Source organism: Malaclemys terrapin, chromosome 10 (assembly GCF_027887155.1).
Source record: "Malaclemys terrapin pileata isolate rMalTer1 chromosome 10, rMalTer1.hap1, whole genome shotgun sequence".
NCBI classification, from domain to species: Eukaryota; Metazoa; Chordata; order Testudines; family Emydidae; genus Malaclemys; species Malaclemys terrapin.
Genome location: NC_071514.1, coordinates 8,386,435 through 8,403,438, shown reverse-complemented (window position 1 = coordinate 8,403,438; position 17,004 = coordinate 8,386,435). Strand labels below are relative to the sequence as shown.

Genomic DNA, 17,004 nt, shown 5'->3' with positions numbered 1-17,004 from the left:
GATACAGAACCTCTCTCCCCTACTGGACATCATTAGCATATCTGCCAACATGAGCCAATAAAATAACAGTCAATTCAAATCTACATACATTTGCATACACATGAAGTGCGTGAATCAGAGAACTTGGTGATGGAACTTCAAGGGTCCCAGTGCTATGGGGAGTATGTGTCAGCTACACTTCCACCATCCCTCATCTAAGTGGGACACTGACCACACCAAAAAGGATGAAGCAAGAGCCTGCACCATCACTAATTTCCCCAGTTGGGAGGTTTGCACACAGGGTGGGTACTGCTCGTTCCTGTCCTCTGGTGTGAAGTGGGGGGGAGCTCTCCCCCTCCACACCTTACCCCCTCTCAATCCTCCTTCTCTGCCTTACTAGTGTAAAACAGGAGACAACGCAGGATAGATCTGGGGAAAGAGAGGAGAAATGAATTTGAGTGGGAGAGTGGAACAAAGAGGGAAAGATTTCCTCTCCCTTTTTTCTCTACTTTCCCCACTCCATCATCTTCCACCCTCATTCCAGAACCAGTTCTACCCCCTGGAACACCACCAATTCATGTATCATCCAAACGGTAATTCTACAGCCCCTCCAAATAAGCCATTCGAATTAATTCTGGTACCAACGCACCACTCCTCCCAAATCACATGGCACAGCTGCAACCAATTCTGTTTGCTTTCCCACACACAGAACCCCACCCAATTCACTTGATAATGTTCCCCCACAGCCCCTCCAACTAACACCCCCTAACTTGAGAACACTGCCCCAGAGCCCCTCAGTTTATTTGATAACAACCTCTCCAATTCATTCAACAACATACAGCTCCCCACAATACATTTCCCTTATTACGTAAATCTCAGCAAATCCCCCAGATAATTCTGTACCTTGCCCAGACAATGAATTCTGGTCCTGCGCCCCCCCAAGCCCATCATTAATCCTGCCCCTTCCCCCTCAAGCAGGACCCTCACTAATGCTGCCACTGTCCCTCAGATCCTAACCTCACCCCCCCGTTCTGTTTGCTGTAGATCCACCCTTCTCCTGGTGCTAGGAGGGCGGAAACCCAGCATCAAGATCTTCACCCTCCTGCTAGGTGTAAACGGGCTCCAAGAACAGCTGGAGCTCTCTTCAGCCACTCCCTCCAAAGCCTGCGGGATCGCAGGAATAACAGCAACCTTGTTCCTGATGTCTCCTGGTTTGGTGGGAGATGCCCAGTAGCTGGCATTAGAGCTGGCAAGAAACAGAAGCCGGCTACTGCTGATCAACCCTTTGCCAACCCTGTATTGTTCCCTCATGCGCTGTGCAGCAGCTCTGACTGGCTGCCAGCCCTATTATCCCATCTCCTGGGAAAGGCAGCCAGTGAGAGTGGGGTTTCCCCATGGCAGAGCTGAAAATCTGTAATCTCTGGGACAGCCGGTTGACTTGGCAGGTCTGGGATTGGTTCGAATGCCATTCTAAGCCTGTTTAGTAGCCGATGTGAAAGGAGTCTGAGGCCACAGTCCATTTCCTAGTGATCACCACCACTGGCACCAGCTGGCCTCTTTGCTGGAAATGACAGCAGAGGCCTAAATCTCACCCCTTCGACACGGTGCCTCCCAGTAGGATGGGAGCACAATAGCAGGCAGCGTGGGGAAGCTCTGCCTGTTGCTTGTCCTGAACCACTGGCATGAGGCCTAGCTCAAGATTTAGCAGGTGTTTTGCATACGGCAACCAACTCCTACTCTACTATCAGTAAGTTTGTGGGAAGGGAAAGAGAGGAGGCTGGTGCTAGAGGAGGGAGGGATAGCTCAGTGGTTTGAGCATTGGCCTGCTAAACCCAGGGTTGTGAGCTCAATCCTTGAGGGGGCCATTTAGGGAACTGGGGTAAAATCAGTACTTGGTCCTGCTAGTGAAGGCAGGGGGCTGGACTTGTTGTCCCTTCCGGCTCTGTGAGATCAGTATGTCTCCATATATATCAGAACAGAGGGAGTTGGGAACAGGCTAGAGAAAGATGCATGATGCAAGCTAGAGAAAGTTAAAGAGCTTCCACCCTGGAATAGACAGGGTTGCCATTTTTCAAAGGAAAAGCTGCTGCGTCGAAAAATGGTCTTTTTTCAAAAATGGAAATTTTCCTGAAAAACTGCTGACTCTAGAAATTGTTCTTAACATTTTAAACCAAACGTCTGATCAAAAACATTACTGAAAACACTGCTGGAACTTTTCATTTTCCAATAACTTGAGTTTCTGGGTAAATGAAAAGTTCCTAAAACTATTTCAAGAATGCGTTTGATAAAAATTTCCAACACAAATGTTGATTAAAACATTCCCAAAATTTAATAAAAACAGGTCAGTTTTGAACCCTTTGAAATGGAAACAACTTCACCAATTTTGAAAGGTTTGCAAAAATTAGTTTTTCATTTGTCAACAGAGAAGCATCATCAAATGAGCTGGGTGTTTCTATGAGGTATATTGAAGAGATCGGTGCTAGGCCCGATGCTATTCAGTATTTTAAAAAATGATGTGGACGTAAATACAAAATCACAGCTAATTAAATTTGTGGATGACACACAGACTGGCAGAGTGGGGAATAATGAGGACAAGGAAGTTGGGCAGAGTGATTTGGGTTGCTTGGTGAGCTGGGCCTATTTTAACAAACATGTTTTAATACAGCCAAGTGCAACATAATACATGTAGGAGCAAGGAATGCAGGCCATACCTACAGAATGGGGGACTGTATCCTGGAAAGCAGTGACTCTGAAAAGGATTTAGGGGTCATTGTTCACTAGTTGCTGAACATGAGCGTCCAGTGTGATGCTGTTGCAAAAAAGGCTAATGAGATCCTTGGATGCATAAACTAGGGAGTAGAGTAGGAGCAGGGAGGTGCATATGGAATTGGGGTGAATGATACTGGGGGGAGCGATAGCTCAGTGGTTTGAGCATTGGCCTGCTAAACCCAGGGTTGAGAGTTCAATCCTTGAGGGGGGCCACTTAGGGATCTGGGGCAGAATCAGTACTTGGTTCTGCTAGTGAAGGCAGGGGGCTGGACTCAATGACCTTTCAGGGTCCCTTCCAGTTCTATGAGATAGGTATATCTCCATATATTTTATTATTATTATACTGTGGCAAGTTCTGGTATCCACATTGTAAAAAGGACATTGCAAAATTGGTACAGAAAAGCCACAAAAATGATTCAAGGACTGGAGAAAATGCCTTATCAGTGACAGACTTAAAGAGCTCCATTTGTTTAGTTGATCAAAAAGAAGACCGAGAGATGACTTGATTACAGTGTATAAGTGTCTTCGCGGGGAGAATATATCAGGTACTAAATGGCCCTTTAATCTGGCGGAGGAAGGCATAACAAGAACCAAAGATTAGAAGCTAAAGTCAGGCAAATTCTAATTAGAAATAAGGCAGAAATTTTTAACAGTAAGGGTGCTTAACCACTAGAGCAAACTACCAAAGGAACTGATGAATTCTCCATCTTTTGTCTTCAAATCAAGATTGGATGTCTTACTGGAAAAATTTTGGCCTGTATTATACAGGTGGTCAGACTGGATGATCTAATGATTCCTTCAGGTCTTAAAATCTGTGAATCTATGAAACCAACTCTACCCCAGAGGTAGCTACATTTCAGTGATGGATGACCCGACTTTTATATACAGAGTTTGTAAAGCATATGTTGAGCCTCCAAAATAATATTAATGAGCACTTGGATAACACATAGAATCAGTCAAGCAAGTACAAACATTAATGTAACTGTCTATGTACACTTCTGATGTACCCTCCTTATACTAGCTAGCCATCCTGTACAAAATTGAGGGTCACAATGACATATTTCTAAGGATATATTTTACTTTTCTTTATTTTAAGTCAACTTCTCATGCAGGATTATCTATCTAGGTTTTAGACCATGTTCACCACTGTTCTCTCTGAGCACCTGTCTTCTTTGAGAAATGCTATTAGCTTTACTTGCTGCTCTTTTGCTGCGGGAAAGGGAGTGACCAACAGCGGGCTTGTCTTCACTACCCGCGTGGAACGGCGGGTAGAAATCGATCTCTCGGGGATCGAATTATCGCGTCTCATCAGGACGCGACAATCTATCCCCGAATTGACGCGCGTACTCCACCAGCGCAGGTAGGAGTAAGCGCCGTCGACGGGGGAGCCGCGGCGGTCGATTTGCTGCCGTCCTCACAGCGGGGTAAGTCGGCTCGGATTCGTCGAATTCAGCTATGCTATTCGCGTAGCTGAATTTGCGTATCTTAAATCGATCCCCCCTCCCCCCAGTGTGGACCTAGCCAGTGGTTCAATTGCTCTCGGGTGGTAGGGCCCTGACAGTTCAGGATCCTCCCCTGCTTAGAGCTGTACATTTGGCACCATCAGCCCCTCTTTCACAGCTGGCACTGGGAAGTGCAGAAGCAGAGGCTTTAAGATAGCTTGGCCTTGCTCATTAAGGGTTCAGATAAGGACCAAGGATCCTGAAACAGATCTGGAATTGCACAGGAAGGCACAATAGGGCATGGAACATTGGTGTAGTATGTTCCCATCAGTTAGATGTGAGTAGGAAGTAGGCTACCACGTATTGAACCTGCTGTGGCTTCTGGGTGGCCTGTGCTGTCAGGTCCAGCCAGTTTCAATAATTTTTTTTTCTATTCTCTGACATTTAATTTGAAAACACATTAGTGTATCAAATTCTTCATTTGGTGTTTCATTGTATCCTTTTACAGATGCTCCACTGGAGTTGCTAGGTTCTAACCTCCTCCCTGGCTGCGTGGAATTACTGCTCCTTGCCCTACTCCATTTGGTTCTCCCAAGAGGTGGCTGCATTTCAAAGGGATATATAATTTGCAAAGCACTATGGGATTGTTTTGGCAGAAAGACACTGTTATTAGTATCATGGGCATTTATTTTCAGATAACCTAATGTTTAATGTGGATGATTATTTTTTATATGCATGACAATCCCCATTAGAGATTGGAGCCTCCTGTCACATACACAGTAAGATCCCATTTCTGCCCCAAAGACAAGTAGACAAGGATCAAGAGGGGAAATAAAGGGACAGTAGGGAATAGTGCCTGGCCAAAAGTCAGTGCCAGAGCCAGAAATAGATCCCAAGTCTCCTAAGATCCAGACCAGTGCCCTACCACTAACCACACCACCTTTCCAATAGAGTCTTCATAAGGTAGATTCAATTCTATTTAAATTCACAGTACCAGAAACCCTGTGCAACTTCAATCAAAAGCAACGAGAGAAAAAAGATTTACTACAAAAAAGAAGCCATTGTTCCCTTCTTCTATATTCCAGTCTAGCGTGGAGTGCTCAGTGGAAACGGGAAAGGACCTTATTGTAACAAGATGCTATAATAATTTTACTTGAAACCCTAAAACTAATTCAGGGCTCATTAAAAAAAAATGGTGAAAGAGAATGGTTTCTTTAAGATGTTCTTGGTCAGAGAATATGCTAAGCATGCATTTCTAATATCTGGGTGGGCAAACGCAAGTGGAAATTTCAATTCTACAGAGGCACGGAGAATGTGCTTCTGAAAATGTTTCCAGTCAAAAACATGTGAAGTGTGAAAGTGTGGTCTACACGGAGCGAAGGAGAGAGTGTGGTCTGTCACATCATCAGCTGGAGTTTGTGGTCTTTCTGGGTATTAAGCACGTTTGGTGTTTGTTGCCATGGCTCTGACAAAACGGACCGATGAGAACATCCATGTCTCGCTAAACTGCTTCTGAGGAGAACTGTGTGCAAGTTGCCTGGTAATTCCATATACAAAAAACAACTATCCTGGAAGAACGTTATGGGGCTAAAAAAGTGAGGCAATTTGGACATACCAAGATAATGGCCCTTTCTCAGCAGCACTGGTGTGTGTGTGTGTGTGTGAGATTTAACTCAATCCTTAACTCAGCCCACTGTTACTGCTCATTATTTTTATAGAGATGTAAATGTACAAGGTGTAGTAGAGAAGGCGCAAAACATGTACACTTCACCAAGAATTCACAGTGCAATCTGGGTCCCACTAGACACCCCTTGTGTGCACACAAGTGCATTCCCAACAATGCACTTGGCTGGTGGTGAAAGATCCCAGACCTCTGCTTGCTTAGTCAGCGGCTTATCTCAGTTTCTAGCTCCCTGGAGATGGTGCCAAAGCCTTCTGGGCTTGTCTGCATCCAACCCAGGCACCTCCAAATGGCTTTTCAAAATCTCCAATGGAAACCTTTCTTGCTGAGCAAGGATCATGAGCCGAGAGTTCACCCAGGCCTCCTGCGTGGAAACGGTGCCACACCACAGAGTTATGCAACTTCCCTGTGGAAATTATAAGCATTTCCTTGAGCGTTTTGGGAGTCTGGCCTCTTCTTTCGCAGTTCCAAGGGTGTACATGGATGTCTGTTGAAGCCACTGCTTCTGAGCGCTGTGCTGGGAACAGTGAGATACCCACCTAAACAACAATGTGACTGCAATGTTGTAAAACAGCAACCGTGCCGAGACCAGGCAAAAGTGCAACAGTTCTTCACCTGAAACAGCCCATGGCCTATGGAGACAGAGCACACCACTGGTGATGACACTGGTGCTCTCCCATGGGTTCCATTCTCTAGTGTAGACACAGCATTAGAGAGATAGAAGACATGGCTCGCACAGGAGGGCTTTGGGAAAGCAGCGGGTTGTAAGGGGAGATTCAAAAGAAGAGAGGAAGGCCAGCTGGCTCATTTGAAACTGAGGCGGTCCCAAAATGAAGTATTTTTTCACACAACAAGGGTCAACCTGTGGAACTCCTTGCCAGAGGATGTTGTGAAGGCCAAGACTATAACAGCGTTCACAAAAAGAACTAGATAAGTTCATTGAGGATAAGTCCATCAATGGCTATTAGCTGGTACGGGCAGGGATGGAGTCCCTAGCCTCTGTTTGCCAGAAGCTGGGAATGGGCGACAGAGGATGGATCACTTGATGATGACCTGTTCTGTTCATTCCCTCTGAGGCACCTGGCACTGGCCACTGTTGGGAGACAGGATACTGGGCTAGATGGACCTTTGGTCTGACCCAGTATGGCCGTTCTTATGTTCCAGACAAAGGAACGGGAGAGCATGAGTGCACTGAATCAAGCAGGCCTGGAGCTGTCACCACGGTACCTGCTGGGATCATCTGCTGTTGAGCTCTGATCCTGAAAGCCCTTGCGCAGTACACAGAAAGGAGTGTGAAAGGCCAATATGACTGAGTGACAGCAAAGGTCTGAACAGAAGCTATACAAGGCACGGTGAGACTTAAGCCGGCGCTTAAAGTTCATCAGGTGCAGAAGTGCTTTCCTGAATCAGGATCTGAGCTCAGAACTGTGGGACACACATAACAGTCTTGCAATCTAAATTAGTCAGATGGTGCAGATCAGACACACAATACAGCAGAGGACCCGATGTGACAGAATATATCCCCGTGTTCAGGCCCGACACGCTATTGTAATAATCTTTGTACAAAGTATGCCTTGTAAGGTATCATTTAAAAACACATAATTTGCTGATCAATAATATCATGGCAAAACGCACATATCAGCATTATATGTCAAGTTATAGACGCAAACTGAGATTATGACTAAAAATAAGGTTTTCCAGAGAAGTCTGGGGAGTGACCAAACCAGTTCCTCAAAGACAAAGGGTAAACTGATGCCTCAGACAGGTGTAAACAAGGCCGATGGACCATTACCTGCTAAGTGGCCATTCTTTGGCAGGAAAAGGGAAAAAAAAAAAAATCTACATCTTAGCAAAGAAACAACATGGGAGTTCCTTTCCACAGACTGCCTGTCACCTTGCTCCCAGCTGGTAATGCTTCTCAAAGGGGGAACACTGCAAAACACCCCTTTCTCTCTCCATGCCCAGTGCATTCATGCCACCAAAAGCAAAAAAGGACTGGACTCTGGGAGAAGGGGTGGTGACCTACAGGCTTTGGTCAGGAAGACTGCTGAAAGCATATGGTGAGAAACTTTGCTTGAATCTGATACAGTTTGTTGAGTTAGGTATTACAGTCAATATCTTATCTTTATTTTTCTTGTAACCATTTCTGATCTTTATGCCTCAATTCCTTGTACTCAAAATCTCTCTTTGTGGTTAATAAACATGTTTTATCTAATTCAGTAGATTTAAATTGAAGAGTCCGGGAAACTCCATTTGGGGTGACAAGTTGTGTGCATATTATTTCTTTTCAAGAAACAACAGACCAAATATGACTTTTGTATTTTCCAGGAGAGGGCTGGGCAGTACAGGACATAGATCTCTGGGAGAAAATCTAAGACTAGAGGTGCGTTGGGGTCACCCTGCAGAATAACCAGGGCTGGTGAGAGCCAGAGCGTAACCCAAGGGTGGCTGGCAGGCTGCAGCTACAAGCAGACACTTAGGGTCTGGCTTGCGTGCTGGAAGGCTGTTTGTGAGTAGCCCACGTGGGAGTTACTTCAGCAAGGAATTGTAAGGCACCCACGGTTGCAGGGCAGGGGTGACACTGCCCCCTCACTGTTCTGGACTGCACCCCGGTATCTCACACCAGATAAGGTTTAAAGGCCATGTTTTTCTTTTCAACAGGGCGTGACAACTAATCAAGCCCTATTCTGCACTGAATAAAGAAACAAGATTAGACATGCCATCACTGCAACGTTGTGTAGCTAAATATAGGAAACTATTTGGTCTCCCAGATTATGCAGCTAAGGGGAAGAAAAAACACAATCCCCCAATAAATTATATATGTATGTAGCTTCCAGGGAATCCTGCTGTACTGATCACAAATTAAATGGACTCTGAGGTAACGAAAATCTGATCTGTCCAACAAATGAAAAATGAGTGTTACAGCTGGATATTGCAGTTAACTGTGTGCCCGAATGCCATCAGACACCTGGACAGTGCTCAGTGGAGAGCTGCTCTGGAGAAGTGTGGTTGCGAGAAATAGGGATGTTGGTTGTTTTTTAAGCTCCTTACCGTGACTGGCAGGGGTGTGTGTTACATCTCCTGACTTGGGGTTCAGGGCGCATCACACGCTGGCAGTCACTATCATTCACCAGCATCATCGTCTTGTTAACGATCCTAGTACAGGACACAATGGTTTTACGTTCACCTAAAAGTCAAACCAAAAACAATGGCAAACCAGTAAGCTAGTTAATTGCTGGAGGCTGTTAACTATTTAAGATCAACATGTTATTTAACAAATCTCCTCTACAGCGAAATTCTTTCTGCCTACCTCTACCTATAGCATACAGAACTAATAGCTCTGTGGATGTTTCTGTCTTCTCTGCCTTCTCTTTGGGTTGCTCTGTCCTGTCAGCAAAGGTGCAAATTAGGGCCCTACCAAATTCACGGTTCATTTTGGTCAATTTCACGGTCAAGAGGATTTTTAAAATAATCAATTTAATGATTTCAGCTATTTAAAATTGAAATGTCACAGATGTAATTGTAGGGGTCCTGACCCAAAAGAGGGGGGCACTGCAAGATTATTGTAGGGAGGTTGTGGCATTGGCATCTTTACTTCTGCATTGCTGCTCGCTGGGCAGCAGCTCTGCCTTCAGAGGGGGCAGCTGCTAACTGGGAGCCCAGCTCTGAAGGCAGCACCACCGCCAGCAGCAGCGCAGAAGTAAGGGTGGCATGGTATGATATTGGCACCCTTTACTTCTGTGCTGCTGCCTTCAGAGCTGGTCCCTTGGCCACCCATTGCCACCCTTACTTCTGCGCTACTCCTGGCAGTGCTACCTTCAGAATTGGGTGCCTGGCCAGCAGCTGCCGCTTTCCAGCCTCCCAGCTCTGAAGGCAGCACAGAAGGGTCGCAATACCATGATCCCCCCCCCCCCCCCCAATAACTTTGCAACCCCCACCCCGCAACCCTCTTTTGGGTCGGGACCCCCAGTTTGAGAAACGCTGGTCTCCCCTGTGAAATCTGTATAGTATAGGGTAAAAGTACATAAAAGACCAGATTTCATGGTGGAGGCCAGATGTCATGGTTCATGATGCGTTTTTCATGGCCGTTAATTTGGCGGGGCCGTAACAACAATCACAAATGCGACTGCTCCAGCAGTGTTAGTATACTGAGCTACGTCTTTCAATTCTTAACATAAATACAACCTCGAAAGCAATCTGCATTGGTTTAGGTTCCTCCTCCACATGCTGCTGGGACCCATACATCACCTAGCACAAATACTCCGGGGAAGTAGATTGGAGCCGGACAACCGGCCACCTCTGTGGATGACTAATAATGACCTGAGATCCACCACTTAGCCTGAGCTTCCTGTTGTACAGCTGGACATCCTGACTAACATCCAACTCATTTAATGCAGCCAAAACAAGGTTGAAAGGGAATGAGCAGGCCTCAAACGCTGCAGTTTGGGCTTACTCAAATTTTACAAGGGAATGAAATAAGCAGCTACAATATATATCATTTCTGGTCCTCAGGCCCTCTGGATGTACTACATGAAAAAGTGCTGCCAACTTGACACACCAGGCTCAAGAGTCTCTTCTTCTTCTCTGCTGTATCCCGCCAATTGGGGTTGGTGGCTCTCGTTCACCAGCGCCAAGTGTTCTTGTCACAAGCGGACACCAACCTTTCTCAAGTCCTCTTTCAGTGTCTCAAACTGCTTTCTTTAAGATCTTCCTCAAGGTCTCTGTCCCGTGACTACTAGCTCATGTAGTCTCTGGCCAATATATCCCACATCTCATCATCTCACATGGCCCAGCCGATACTCCCTTGGTTTTTCGTGTGTGTGTGTCTACCTTCATCATGGCTCCTACTGTTTCACTGCATAGCGTATCAGCAATTATCTGACTCAGCATTCTCAATCTGGCAATGTGAGGTCGTTGTTCTTCTCGCTTCCAAACTGGACAGCATTCCAACCAGCCTAATCCGATTCTTAATTCACACTGCTCTTTAGTTTACTTTGCATATTCTTATTGCAAAGAATTCCTATCACTCCCTCCACTTCCACCAACTGCTCTTCATGTGGCTGCTAGCATCCTCATCCACATTCTGATCATGGCTCCGCATTGAGCCAAGGTGTTCAAATTGTTGCATGGACTTTAATTTGATACCATCTAGTTTTATTGGCTTCTTGTTGTCCCTCAAAGCATTCTATGTACTCCAGCTTTTGTGAGCTGATGCGGAAGTCATTTTCTTCTAATGCAGCCCATCGCAGCTCTAGGGCTGTTTCCAGTTCATACTTATCTTTGGGGCACAACGTAACGTTGTCAGTGAAAAGCATGCTCCCCGGAGCCTCTCCCCGAATTTCCTGCCTCAAGGTGTTCATTGCAATCACAAATAAGAGCGGGCTAAGGGCTAATCCTTGATGTAGGACTACCCTCGCAGTGAATGACTCACTGTAGCCACAGCTGCTTCTCATTACTGTTGTGCTTCCCTGGTACATGACCATGATAGTCTGAACATATGACTCCAGTAGATTGTGTACCCATAGGCACCTCCATAACAACTGTCTAGGAATTCAGCCATAAGCCTTCTCTAAATCCACAAATACTAAGTGCAATTCCTTGTATTTCTCTCCACATTTCTCCTGCAAACACATTTCTCCTGCCATTGTTGGCCTTCCTGGCACAAATCCAAGTTGATGCTCCAGCGCCTCCCAAAGTATTTTCTCAATAATTCTTTCCAGACACTTCACTGCATGACTCATCAACTTGATGGGTCAGTAATGACTCCATATTTGCACATCTCCTTTATGCCTGAAGTTAGGGACCAATGCGCTCTTCCTCCACCCGCCGGGAATTATTCCAGTACAGAGAATTAAGTTGAAAAAGTTTGTCATCATTACCACTCCTTCATGGCCTAATGCTTTAAATACCTCAATTGGTACATCATCTGCTCCCACAGCCTTCCCACGTTTCATCGTCTTTAGCACTGTCTGAGACCACTGCGGTGATAGGGCTTGTCCGGTTTTTGCTTGTGCATACTTCCCTCAATGGTTTCTTCACATTCTCTTTACTGAGCAGTTTCTCATAAAATGAGAATGATTTCACCATCTTCCCCTAGTACTCTTCCATTTTCATCTTTGACACACTTCACAGCTCCCAAGTTCTCTGCTCTTCTTTGCTTTATCTTGGCTAAGCTACATATTCCTTTTTCCCCTTCCTTCATTAGGAGTCCTGAGTAGTCCTTTAAATGGCTGACCCTTTGCTTCTGCAACTGCTCTTTTAGCTATTTTCTGTACCAGTCTGTACTACTCGGAACTTACCATCACTCTTATTTTCTGCCAGTGCCATTCTTCTTTACTGCTTCCTGCATGTCACTGGGCCACCACCAATTTCCCTCACTTCCTCTGGCTTGTGCACTTTCTGTAATATATTTGGATATTTTCCCCAAATCTTATTGGTATCATCACGGCCAGTTTGGTTGTTGTCCAATCTCCATAGAACCTCATCCTTAAATTTCACACTCCGGCTCAAGACACCACACTCCAGAATGGTTCTACTATTTCCACACAACCTATGTCTCTGCATCAGCTGAGAAGGGGGCTCAACTCCACTGATGAACATGGCACCTTGGGCTTAACAATTCACTTGACGTGAAGATGTTGCGTTGTGACAGTGAGATAGTTGCCTTTCAACATGGTGAGTCAACACCATGATGTCACAATGTAAACATCACCAACTCACCATGCAAACCTGCCCTAGTGATATTTATTTGGGGGAAACTCCTCAAGCGTCTTCCATTATAACCTTAACTCTGGCTGTTTTATATACTTGACAAACCGAATGCTCGTGACCAAACAAGAAAAACCATTAAGACCTGTCACTGGAAAGTCCAGTGTGAATTAAGTCCCTGATCACATTTCGAACCATAAGTGAGTCCCAATCTAAAAGTCCCAAAGGGAAGAAGACCTTTCCACCAAGAACAAGTACTGAAATGTGTCTGAAAACCAAAGTGCTTAAGAACTGACATACCCGAGCCTATTGATGGTGGGACCCATATTGCCAGAAGGTGATATTTGAGCCCCTAACTGTGTGGAAAGCCTATTGTACCTAAGACCCCGTCAACAGGTTTAAGACTCGCTCTCGTAAGGGCTCAATGACTGGGAGAAATTGTTATTGTAAAAGGAAAGCAAACAAGTCAATCTTTAAATCAACTACTTTATAAGGAAAAAAAATACAGGCATTTAGTGTACTGACGTTGAAGGATCCTGGGGGTGGCAAACCTGACGAGGAGTGAGACTTTTAACCTGAGCATTCTAACTCCTTTGTGGTATCTTCATGATGGGATGAATTGCTGGAGCTGGCACCAACCACTCAGTGCTAGTCGTGAAAGGAGATTGGCCAGGGGTGACCTGATTCCCTAGGGAGAATTAAAGCTGCCTCTCCCATATACGGAACGCCAACATATAGTGGCAGATGCAGCATTAACTGTCTTCTATGGGGATCAAGTCCCCCTCTGGCTTCGTGAATCTATCCCAGAATGCCCCAGGAAAAATCAACTGAAAAGTGTGATCTGCAGGGTGCTAATGTGGTTAGCTGGGTTAAGGGTTTCTGATGCAATCTACAGCAAATTATCACAGTGCGACTGCTCCTGCTTCATCCTCGGAGAAGGAAGTTTCTTTCAGCAAATACGCATGCATGCCTGCGAAAACCCTGCTCCAAGAACCTGACTGAGCCTTGAGATATGGGGCTGCATATAAGTGCCTTGAGCCATCCGTGAAGCACTAAACCAGGTGCAGTTCCACTGCATAGTAATGAACCGACAAAGAAGCAGCCCTGCCAGAACACTGACCGAGTATAGACTGCACGGCTGCTGCTAACTCGGAGATCTGGTGAAAGCGAGCTTTCCCCCAATTGCCATGCCAACAGCCATTTCCGTAGCTTAGCCTTCCTCGTGATGTCTGTGCTTTGGCAGCGCTGCAGCCCGTGTTCTGCATTCACCTCTCTTTATTGCCTGCCTTGGCAAACACTGTACAAAACAATCCCACCACGTTCCCAAATGGCCTTACCTCCTCCACACTGCACACTGCATCCTTCCCATCCGCTGTGTGTCCAGATGTACAAAGAATCCTGTTGTTTTTCTGGCTCGCTTCTGTTTTCGGCGGTATAGTTGACAGGAATGGTGTATTCGTAATGAATTCCATAATTCTGGTCATGAAATAACAGCACCTGGTTCAGCAGCAGAAGAAAGGCTGTTATGATACACTGCACTGGAAAAGCCGACAGAGTGCAGAGATGGCAAAGCCAGCAATGCTGTCTCAGGCCAACACGTTCAAAGGCAGGTGCTTCAAGAAAGGCCCCCAAATCCTTATTTAGGCACTACAATCAAAGTGGCCTGATCTTCAGAGGTGCTGACACAAAGGAAAACCACGAGAGCTGGTGCTCAGAGCTTCTGAAAAAAAAAAAAATCAAGCAACTTATGGAGGTGTCCAAAACCAGACTTCGGTGTCTAACATTAAGTACTCACTTTTGAAAAATTTGGCCTTTGCTTTTTTTGGTCTCAGATGTGATGAGTTGGCTTCAAAACAGAATTAAGTTGACAGCAGGAAACATTAAATCAGATTGATGTTCATAAAGTAACTAATTAAGTTAACGATTGCATAGAATTAAGATGCCATTCATCATACATGCCTTAATTTGTTTTGGGAAGCCAGGCTTGTTGCCAGGCCGATCTATTTATTCAGCCTTCTGGGAGGATGAGTGGGTTGGGAGAGAGAGGTGTTTTTTGAGTTTAACATCATATCACTTCGCACGGGAATTGATTAATGCTGCAGAGAGGCGCGTTTAACAGCTTAATCAATAAACAAGTCAAATCATCACCATGGGAAATTGTGCTGACAAGAACGAGTCTGTCCTGAGCTAACTGACAAACCCCACTAATGGGATGTGACTGTCTCTCCCTACACACAGGTATTTTCTGAAGAAAGAAAGAAGGCGCTGGGCTTTTTCACGTCAGGCATTGACATCCAAGTTTGACGCCGCTGCAGTGATGCTGAGGTGTGAAACCTGCTTCTAACAGGCTCATGTATGACCTCTCCAGCCTCTCTACTCTGTGAAATTCGCTAAAAGGGACCACTATAAACAAAAGGAGGGCTGAAAAAGGGTGCCTCATTATTAGTCATAATGGGCGTGGAGTTCCGATTCTACTTGGATCTACCCACTGGGTCAGATTTGGCTCTCACTTTCACTGAGTAACTCTGGTAAAAGGGGCCCCACCGGTGTAAAACGGGTGAGAGATAAGAAACAGACCTACTGCATCTTTTATCTGAATTACTGTGCTATGTAAAAGATCGGCGGGAGGGCTTTACTAGCTGACTTTGGAGCACATCTATTTTATGGACCAGACTCTCAGTGGGCGTAAATTGGAGTATCTCCTTTGAAGTCAATGGACCTATGCCAATTTACACCAGCTGTGGATGTGGCCTCTGTGATTTTTAAAAACAGACATAATTACTATTACAACATAACCCCAGTAGCATTAAAACAATAATTTGAACAGGAACCCTCCAGGCACCCAGGGCCGGCTCCAGGGTTTTGGCCGCCCCAAGTAGCCAAAAAAAAACCCCAAAAAACCCCACGATCGTGATCTGCGGCGGAAATTCGGCGGGAGGTCCTTCGCTCCGAGCGGGAGTGAGGGACCGTCTGCCAAATTGCCGCCGAATAGCTGGACGTGCCGCCCCCCTCCCCAAGTGGCTGCCCCAAGCACCTGCTTGCCAAGCTGGTGCCTGGAGCCGGCCCTGCAGGCACCCACAGGTACGCTCCTTTCTGACTCTTCATTGTTCTGGAAACACATTTTCAACCCGCTTAAAAACCCCAATCAAATAAGGTTTATAAGCACCCATGACCTGGGATAGGGCATAAAATGATTGTACATGTGCTCGAAGCCTGGAGTTTAGAGCTGTCTGAATAATTGATATTTTGGTTCAGTAGCTGAAACCAAAAAAATCTCCCCAAAATTTAATTGAAGGTTGACCTGAAACAATTGTTTTTGTTTGTTTTTTTCCACTTTTTATCTCTTTTTTTTTTAGTTTTTCTTTCCAAAATAAATCTAACTATATTTCAAAATGAAAAGTTTCATTTTAATAAAATTGAAGCAAAATGTTTTGACTTTTGTCAAATTTTTTTCCAGCCAAAACTATTTGCTAAATTGGACCCAAATTTGCTAATAGTTTCAGTCAACTCAAAACTGCACTTCAGTGAATAAACTGTCTGAAAAATTTTGCCTGGTTTCATTTGAGTTGAAGCAATTGACTCCCTATAGATGAGCACTGTAAGGGCAGCAGGCACGCTGCACCTTTCAGTTGATCTCCACAGTAAACAAGTCCGGACAGAAAAGTATCTTCCATGAGGAGTGGGAAACAAAGAGAGGTTTTTGCTTTGGCTACAGAGGAAACTTTGTTTTTCATAGATTCTCAGGCCAGAAGGGACCATTGTGATAATCTAGACTGGCCTCCTGTACAGTACAGGCCATAGAACTTCCCACAATAATTCCTAGAGCAGAGCTTTTAGAAAAATAGCCGATGTTCCTTTAAAAATGGTGATGGAGAATCTGCCATGACCCTTGGTAAATTGTTCCAATGATTAATTATTCTTACTGTTAAAAAATGACACCTTATTTCTAGTCTGAATTTGTCTAGTTTCAGTTTCTAGCCATAGGTCATACTAGACCTTTCTCTGCTAGATTGAAGAGTCCATTATTAAATATTTCTTCCTCCTTATAGACTGTAATCAAGTCACCCCGTAACCTTCTCTTTGTAAAGTAAATAGATTGCACTCAAGTCTATCACTATAAGGCATGTTTTATTCTTAGCTTGAAGCCAAAGTTAAGCCCGCTATGGACCACATGATCATCATGTTTACAAAGCTTTCTGCAGCATCCAAAACATTAGGCAACAGTCAGCAGAGAAACTCAAGTCCTGCTCTGACTTTATTTAAGCACGCGAGGTATGAGCAGCCCATTCTATTGCACTACGGAAACAGTCATGTTTAAAGCATCTCTGTGCTCCGGGAGTGTTGGTTGTCCTCTGTTGCCAAGAGGAGGTCTAGCATAGGCCTAGCTACACAAACATTCATTTATCCAAAAAATATACTTACAGT

General features: G+C 45.0%; 1 protein-coding gene across 3 annotated transcripts in view; it reads right to left on the bottom strand.

Annotated features, from left to right (window-relative positions):
• The window catches only part of ADAMTS17 (ADAM metallopeptidase with thrombospondin type 1 motif 17), a 264,395-nt gene that overhangs the window by 47,011 nt on the left and 200,380 nt on the right, over positions 1–17,004 (bottom strand). For all 3 annotated transcript variants that reach the window (XM_054042918.1, XM_054042919.1, XM_054042920.1), the window contains 2 exons: positions 13,917–14,076; positions 8,923–9,058 (listed from right to left, as the gene is read on the bottom strand). In XM_054042918.1, the coding sequence (XP_053898893.1) occupies positions 8,923–9,058; positions 13,917–14,076 (296 nt within the window). The remainder of the gene's footprint in view (positions 1–8,922; positions 9,059–13,916; positions 14,077–17,004) is intronic.